Below are 8,906 nucleotides of genomic sequence, written 5' to 3'. Positions count from 1 at the left end.
GAGAGAAGCCACGGTCGGCAAGCCCTTCGGCAAAAATCCGATCTTTCGGAGGGAAAGGGTGTCACAGGCATTTGTATGAAGACTTTGCTCTGACATGTTACGTACGGGTAACTCAGACTGATTAATGACCTCCCAGCGATTGTTCTTTCTCGATAGCTAGCTGCCTATCTAGTCGTTACCCCCCTCTTTGCTGATCTGCCCCTTTACCAGATTTGAGACGATCGACTCACATCACGAGAGTGTCCGCCATTTGCAATTGCGGCGTCACAACTTCCTCAGATATATTGGTGAGGCTTTTACTCTGTATTAAACTTAGGTCCAATGAGGTGGCGACCGCGTTCATTAGCAGAAGGCAAAGTCCGCCGCCTCGTCGCTGAGTGATGAACGCCTTGACCGTCATGCCAATGCATCGAAGCTGGCGCTTGATGCGAAGACATCCACAGACACGGAGAGCTATGTGAGAATCCATGTCGCAGCATGCGGCTCTGAAAGGCTGGACGCCAGATCCAGTCGTCTCGGTACCGTTGTTTACATGAGCAAAGCCAGAAGTGGCGGTCGCGGCCTAACCGGATGCGAAGCCCCCACGATCTACCTCAATTGTCGGCCGTTTACTCATATTCCCGCCTTGAGCGACGTTTCAGAAATTTGAGTCCTTTGATTTCAATCACATTTTTTCAGGTGATATGGTGTTTGGCGGCCATTGGGACTCTCATCGGGCCTGGAACCTACTTTTTTCTGCTGTTCGTGCAGCCGGCCAGGTTATGTCCGAGGCAAAAGATCATAACGTTCATCAGTAATAACATAGTGGGATTGAACACCGCCGACTCTCAAAGTTGTATCAATTTTCCCACTCACAACCAATTTGGTGTCATAGGTTCTGTCAACGACGGGAGCAGTCTCTAAAGGTCCCATTGAGACGAACGCCCTGGAGTCAGCGCTCGTCAGCGATGCTGAGGCCGCATTCCTGACGACCGTCTGTCGCCCTATAAATAAACTTCCTGGCTAGGTCCGTGATTTTTAAATGACCATCGCCGGGGTGTCATGTAGCCTGCCCCAAACACGTCTTACCCGTCTCTCACGGCCGAGCCCGGCTTCACGGTCCGGCCACCACCTTTGCCTCTAAATATCATGATGCTATGAAACTAATATGAATCAATGGAGAGCTGCGACTGTTGCAACTATCGAGGGAAAGTCTGCAAACTCGTATGATCTAGGTAAGCTGACATCGAGATCTCTGCCAAGCGAGGTGTCGCGTGAGTGAGTGTGCTGTTCGATGAGTTCGTGCTGAGCAACAAGAGATCTGGTCGGCCAATTGGCACTATGATACTGCTCTGTTCTTCTCTCTCTGTATACATACATATCACATCACTCATCACCGATGCAGGAAGACCGAAGATTAATTCTCGAAGAAAGCTAGATGTGCATGTGCTTGAATCCCAACGAAGGCAGGAGTGATTGCACCAGCTGCAGCCAGCTGTGAGCCAAGTCCCGCTTTCCTGCTCATGATGACCTCATAATCGTAACCATCCGGTGTGAGCTTCACGCGAGGTTCGCAACAGCCACGCAAGGCCCCCTATGAAGCAGATTCTCTTCGATAAGCTAGATTTCAACTGATGGAATCGACGAACAAGACAATGACCCGTCGCGCAGTCGTCTCATCCTTCATCTTCAAGTTCCCACCCAATCGGGGGCCACAAGTAGCCCTGTTCCGGCGAAGCGACAGCGTGCGGACTTACCCGTGAGCTCATACTCCGTCTTTACAGCCTCACATTTCCGTTGTGCTTGTTTCCTACACTGCTGACTGACATCCTCTAGCAATCACCTTGCGCCTGTATCGGGGAGTATAGAGTCCGACGACCCTTCGCCCCTAGATGCTGCCTGGAGAGAGATCCGCGAAGAAACAACGCTTACGCCTGCAACGTTGACATTGCTCCGCCAAGGAAAAGACTATGTCTTTGCCGACGAGAAGATTGGCCGCGAGTGGACGATCCATCCCTTTGCCTTCCGTCTCAAGTCGCACGACGATGAGTCTCGCATCCAGATCGACTGGGAGCATCAGGGATTCCAGTGGTTCGATCCCCACGAGGTCCGCGACGTCGATGAGTTTGGCGGCGTACCGCGACTGGCCGAGAGTCTCAGACGCATCTGGTTCGAGATCGAACTCGGCGAGAGCAGAGGGAAGATTTTGAGTGAGGGGCTGCTCGCACTGCAGAGGGATCACGAAAGCGGCGCGCGGCAGCTGGCAGGCAAGGCGCTTCAAGTTCTTCTTTCCGTGATTGAAGAAAAAGCCAGCGCAGAAAGGGATGGCTCCGTGGAAAAGTGGTGGCGCAATGCCCGGCTTGCAGCATGGCATATCTGGAAGAATGGGAGGGAGAGCATGGGAGCCGCCATCCTGAACAACATTGTCCGATTGCTGGCCATCATAGAAAAGGAGGTGCAGCAGGCCATGGACGTCAAGGTATCCCAATCTTTCTTGGACTCTGTTACACAGAAGGTATCCGAGTTCACAATATCGAGGGACTCTTCTATCGACGGCATCTGGAAGTCCTTTGAGACTTTCTTGCGACACAATCACGGCTCTGGTCGGGCTATTCGCATTCTTACATTATCATCAAGCTCCACCATCCTAGAGTGCCTACAAAGGGGCATCGCAAGCCTGGACTCGGAGTTTGACATCCGCGTGCTTGAGTCTCGTCCCTTGTTCGAGGGAGTTTCGATGGCGTCTAGGCTGGTCAATCACCTACGAGAATCAGGGCAGAGACAGAAGAAGGTCGACGTCTCAATTTACACGGATGCTGCCGCCGCAATCGCGAGCAAGGAAGTGGACATCGTCCTCATCGGTGCGGATATCATTGCCGGGGATGGAGCGACGAGCAACAAGACTGGTTCACTCCCAGCAATCCTCTCTGCCAAGCACTGCTCACCTCAAGCCAAGGTATTTGTTCTGGCTGAGAGCGAGAAAATCCTGCCGTATGACCCGCCTGGATTCGAAGAGAATGATGTTGAAGAGGTCATCGCGTCATGGAAACACAACAGCTCTGTACAAAAGGCCGCCTCGAAGTCTATCGGTAGCTCTCAAGGGGTAGGTCCTGGAGAGAACAGGGTGAAGGTGAATGTCAGAAATGTGTACTTTGAATGGGTACCCACCAGTCTCATTGACGGATACATGTTCGAGGACGGGCAGAAGAGCTCGACTGATATTTCGGACATCGCCGAGCGGATACGCCGCGAAGCAGACGCTTTCTTCTCTGATGTTTAAGGACAACGGGGCCATCCCGCAGACCAACATTATCAGAGACCATAGATGAACGTCCACTTCTTATCAGCGTATCGTGTGCTATCGAGCCGCTCTCTCTCGATCTCATCCTGAGTTTTATGTCTCATGATTTCCAACTTTCTCCTGTTGACCCCGGCGAGAGTCAATTTGTATGAAAGGTATCCAAGTAAAGAAAGTGCTACAAATCCCAACGTTACGTAGAAGGGGATCTTGTAGTCAGGCTTGTACCGATCGCGATATAGCTGGGCACCGATGACGCCAGATAGATTCCCGAAACCGTTGAGACCAAGGATGAGAGACCGTTTGCCGGGTTCTGTCGTTTGAAGCAGTTTAGTAATGTTTCTTGATCTCCCGCTCGCTCCATATCGTCTGGTCGCCTCAGTTTCCTCACCTGGGGTGTTTCCGCTCAGCCACGCAACTGTTAACGGCGCAGCAACGTAGCTACCGAGGAGGAGAACGCACAGCGCCGCGTATTTTCCGCCGTTAGATCCGACCGTGACAGTCGCAATCAGACCTATGAGAGCAATTACGATGCCCCCAAGGATATGATAGCCTCGTTCTTTGCTTCAAAAACGTCAGGTTCGGAGAAGGTCCCATTGATACTTCCAAAGACCTACTGATAATCAGAACTAAGGGTGAAGAAGTATAATCCGATCGCGCCGCACACATATGGAGGAACGGACATCTATAGAGTCTTTGTCAGTCCTTCTGTCCACCTTTGCTTTTCGGTTCTACTCCCCTTCTTACCAAGTTTGCCTGAATCGACGAATATCCTAAACCCTGAACGACCAGCGGGATAAAGACTGAGAACGCCTGACCGGGGACGCTGGCGCAAATGTTGAACAGCAGAACATACCAAAACTTCCAGTCTCTAGCAGTTTCAACAAAGTCCCGCTTGGTCAGGCGATCTGTCTCTACACCATGAGCATCGTAGGCATGCTCAGTAAACAAAACACTGTCCGCTTTGATCCTATCCGCAGCAAAGCGTCGTTCTTCTAGTGTCAAAAACCATGCTGTGCCAGGACCTGCCGGAAGAAAGACCCAGGCGATGAGGCCGAAAAAAATCGTCAGGGTTCCCTCGATGACGAATAGGTACTGCCAATTCTTGAGAGGTCCATCTTTCAGATGAAATACACCAAAGGCTGTTTCCCTATCAGCATTCATTTTGGGGTATGAAAGATTATGAGATTATTCTTTGAGCATACCAATTGCCCCTGAAAAAGCGCCTGCAACCGCATATTGTCCGTAGAACAGGCCAACCCTTACGGCTAGATCATATCGGCAGTAGAAGAACGAAAGATAAGCGACTGCAGTTGGGTAGAAGCCAGCCTCGAAAGCGCCAATTAAGAGGCGGGTGGCGATGAGAGAACCTAGATGCCAAGTTAAGATTAGAGCAAAAGCCTTATTTTTTTCGCGACAGAAGAGAGCGGACCTCGGCCCTTGATGAAGGCCTGGCATATAGTCACAAAGCCCCAACCGAGCTTTACGCAAGTTAGCACGGATTCAATCATCTTGTTGGCGTGGCGCTTGGACGAAGCCCCTTACCATCATGATCGGGATCCAGTGTTTGGCCCCGAGCCATCGGCCAACAGCCGCGGAGGGAGGCTGAAACAGAACAAAAGTGATGAAAAATAGAGACACAGCGAGATTCAGATCGTCCGGCGCGGCACCAATGTCGTTAGTAAATCCTGTTTCAATTGTTAGTAACGCACAACCTCAACAAACTGAGGCACAGAGCAGGCCAAGGGTGTTTGTCACCTTGAGTTTGAGCATTTCCCACATTGCCCCTATCCAGACCATTGAATAGGTACAAAAGAGACAGCAGTGGCAGAAGAGCTAGGTCCAATTTTCTGTTCACTCGTCGGTTCATCGCAGCCTCATCAACGCTGTGGACGTCATCATTTCCTTCGTCGTCTCGTAAAGGCTTAGTCACTGAGAAGGAAGATCTGGAGGCGGCCCCCTCAGTTTCGGCGCTCTGCGATTGGCGGTTGGTTTTCATTTTTCTTTTCATCTCGGGTTTTCCGCGGCGTGTTGGTTCTCGTCTTCGGGTGGAAGCAGCCTAGCAACTGGTCTTCGAAACTCCCCCGGCCTCCGTCATTACACTTCGGGTTTCTTATAGTGAGACGACTCATCGACAGTCCAGCCGATAAAAGTACCGGTTTGGCACAGTGAGGCTAGGTTAGTAGGTTTTCAGCCTGATTAATCTGTTCTGGTGTTATCGAGCGATGATCGGGTGTCATGGTACTAGACACATGCATCAGCTGCAGTCATAACTTCTCCTCAGGCGTTGCTTAGGGGCCAATGAGCTGGGCTAACAAGTAAATACACGGATAACAAAGGGTAGATGATGAAATTGATGTGAGAGAGAGTAGGCCAGGTCAGTGTATGCCGTTGGCGTTGACGTTATCTTATTTTTCCATTGTCTTTGAGTGGAGGGAATTTGAACTTCGGTGAGTGGAATGGGGTTTTTCTGTCCGCCACTTTTGCTAACCTGGGGCCCGGTCCTCCCCATCGCGTCAGTCCTTGCCCACTTCCAAAGTTGATGGGCCAGGATGGCCCTCTTTATCGACGACATAGTACGTGCCGTCCCACCCATCTCTTCGGATCTGGAACCTCTGACCTACTAACAATATTGGCTCTTGCGCGAAGTGGTCGAGCGCCTTTTTGCCCCCCAGCGGCACTTGGTGTGGACTGGAACTCCGAAGGGGGCATAAGCTTCACACGCTGTTTACACTTCGGTCTCTCAATGGGCTAGGCCCAGGCCGTTCTGGGCATAGTGGAACGAGGGAAACTGGGAAGAGGCAATGACGGAAACTTGGGAAGTGGAGGAGCACTTTGGTTCGACATTTGGCACTCATGGATCAGGGGACTGAAGGGACACAGCGGGAGTCTCTTGGTTCAACAACTCAAAGTTCGAGTGGTTGAGATTAGGGATAGGGGAGGGGGAGCGGGGTTGCCTCGATCGATAAATTGTTTCTGAGGGAACGATGTTCCGCATGTAGCCGTCATAAACAGGGGCTCATTGTTGTTGGTTCCAGTGGACTTGCTCGGGATATGGAAAGCTTTCCAGGTCACAACTCGATGCATGGGTACGAGAAGTCAGGTGGTATCATCTGCATGCATGCCTAGGCAAGCTGACCCAATCCACACCGAGAGGTGACAGTACTAATATGCAGCGCAAGATCGATTGCAGCACCGGGAGCCTGGGACTGGAGGGAGTTGGCGTGATGTCGCACAGAGACTGTCAACCCTGTTTTTTGTTCGAGATCCCAGCTTGTCGATTGGCGCTGCTTTGGCGTGTCTCACTTTTCTTTCCTAGGCTTGGTGACATTGTCTAGCTCAAGATCTTAGATAGCGGCCAAGCAGTGCATTGTCTCTTCCGGGTTAAAGCTGTCTTCGTTCTCATCACGTAGGCGTGGTTGGTGGACATTTCACGGTGAACTCGAGTTATGGAAGATTGGAATGCTTGGGAACTCGAGCGTCTGGGATCAACACGGTTCGTTATTTCATAGATTGCCTTGGACCCCGATCTGCAGCACCTAACCCACGACGCACATGCGTTGCGGAGTATTAAGACGGGACTATAGGGGAGTCTTTCAGCTCACCTATGGAAGTAGCCGCGGTGGCCGCCCCCGAATTTCGTTTGACAAGTCTCGCCCAAACGCCCTGCGTTCTTTTGCCCAGACCAACGCAAGACAGTGGCCAAAGAGTCGAGCTCCCGCGTTGAGGTGGACCAAGGGAGTGAGGAAGAGTCTTGTTTTAAACAATGTGATTTCCCAAGCTCCTACAATTTTGGTTCATTCCCTCATTTTCTATTTAACCAGATGATCATTGCTGCCCTTTCATGCGAAGTGGTACGATCCATCTTTTGTGTCGCGTTGGTTGAGTAATACACGTGTCATGGAGACCCCCCCCCAGTCGACGATCCACGCAGTATATGTATGGATCCCTCCTCGAATAGCATTCTGCGGACCGATGTCGCTTCTGGCCTTAAATGGAATCTTTACCTTGTCCTCAGAAACGAAAGGGCCCATTTTCGGAAGAACGGGTCTTGTTGGTTGGAGCCGTTGGGACCGCGTAATCTGGACCTCCAGAACACACCGGAATGTCGGGGTTGTTCCGATACCCTGACATCACGGAAACACCATCCCTTTTTGGCAGAATGGCAGATACAGAAGTGGTTCCTATCGACCTTTCATGTACATTGACGCGATGTAGTGCTTGGTTACTTCAACAAAGAACAGATGACTCCAATTGTATGTTATGATTCATGAATCTGCAAGTACAATATTTTCCTAGTCTGATCCTCTGCGCAACGTATGGCCCTCACGATAATCTCATGTTTGTTCGGTCATGGCATGCAAATACCAAAATTTCTTCCTCTGAACGGCGACCTATTTCCTCACGTCATGTATCCAAGTTTCGCAGGCCACAACGAAGTCGAAACGCCTCCTGTTCCCGTCATTGTCCTTTCCTTAGTGTACCATTCGCAATCAGCCCACTCTGTCTACAATTTCGGCGGATCAATGAGGTTACTGATGCTCCTGGAGGACTCCCAAACTCAACCATATTTCTTCCAAGACACAGAAACTTGCCTTGGGCACAATGTAGCCCTGGAACAAGACGGCGATACTATGAGCTACGCTGCTCGGTAATTCGCGTCTGGTTGCTGTTCGCGGATCGTGAAAGCACTTTCCGGACCGAATTGGGGTACGAACCCCGTGACTTGTTCACAAGTCCGCGCGCTGTCTTGGGCAGCTCCATCGGCTTCCCAAAAGCCTTCGATGGTTTCCCATTGATGTGATCATTGCTCATCTTTTTATTTTCAGAAATTTTTCTTGATGCCCTGGAAGGAGAACCACAGAGAACTAGCCATCTGTTTGAACTCCGATTTTGGCTACCGTATGGAGGCGGTGAAAGTCTACAGACTCAAAGGACGAGGGCCATGTCCGACGACTCGGAACCTGCGGTGCATCACCCCTTCTCTCCGCTGTGCCACAACAGCTTCACATCAATATCTGCACGAGACCTTTTCCTGGCAGAGCTAATAGCAGCCGTGTGTTTACTTGGAAACTTGCCCCAACTTGTTACCCATCACCGCAAAAGCGTTGAAGATGCCGGCCCGGGAAAATGATTGTCATGAGCTGTGGTATCCTGTCCAGTGACAGTAGATTTCGAAAGAAGCGTCTCATCAATACAGAATCCCAATTATGTCGATTGACTATGTTTTTCAGTGTCTCTAGATAGCAACACATCCTGGCTTGCTGTCTCCTCATCATTCTAGCCCGGAGGAAGGAAAAGTGTCCTGTGTTGACTCATGGGCTTGCGCCAAATTAGCAGCAGGGCACGAACATTGTTGTGTTTTTGTCCCACTTTCCATGTAAGCTCTTCCCCTGGCGTTGCAATGTAGTATTCAAAATGCGTCGAGGTTCTCGTCATAAGCAAGTGACTCTAGAGAAAAACTTCTCTCTCTTTTCCTCCAAAGAAAAATTTCGAACTGGTCCTCTTTATTTTTATCGATGCGAAGCTCTCATTCGTCCCTTATGTTCTAAAGCTGGTCCCGAAAGCGAGTCCGATGCTAGACTTCGACCTTTGCCTAACGTAATAGGCTGGGCCATCCCGACCACTG

General features: G+C 50.7%; 2 protein-coding genes across 2 annotated transcripts; one reads left to right on the top strand and one right to left on the bottom strand.

Moving 5' to 3' along the window:
• Window positions 1–1,613: 1,613 nt before the first annotated feature.
• Window positions 1,614–3,259, top strand: CORC01_12486 (NUDIX domain-containing protein; the record flags this gene model as incomplete). The annotated part of the gene is made up of 2 exons (XM_022624106.1): window positions 1,614–1,738; window positions 1,816–3,259. 2 exons carry the CDS (start codon window positions 1,614–1,616, stop codon window positions 3,257–3,259), a joined length of 1,569 nt encoding a protein of 522 aa, XP_022469420.1.
• A 32-nt stretch (window positions 3,260–3,291) lies between these two features.
• On the bottom strand, window positions 3,292–5,276 carry CORC01_12485 (major facilitator superfamily transporter; the record flags this gene model as incomplete). The annotated part of the gene is made up of 8 exons (XM_022624105.1): window positions 3,292–3,590; window positions 3,669–3,841; window positions 3,895–3,962; window positions 4,025–4,419; window positions 4,483–4,647; window positions 4,710–4,758; window positions 4,823–4,965; window positions 5,036–5,276. 8 exons carry the CDS (start codon window positions 5,274–5,276, stop codon window positions 3,292–3,294), a joined length of 1,533 nt encoding a protein of 510 aa, XP_022469419.1.
• Window positions 5,277–8,906: the final 3,630 nt, after the last annotated feature.

Source organism: Colletotrichum orchidophilum, assembly GCF_001831195.1.
Source record: "Colletotrichum orchidophilum strain IMI 309357 chromosome Unknown Scaffold_154.1, whole genome shotgun sequence".
Taxonomy (NCBI): domain Eukaryota; kingdom Fungi; phylum Ascomycota; class Sordariomycetes; order Glomerellales; family Glomerellaceae; genus Colletotrichum; species Colletotrichum orchidophilum.
This window is presented reverse-complemented; position numbering and strand designations above follow the sequence as displayed.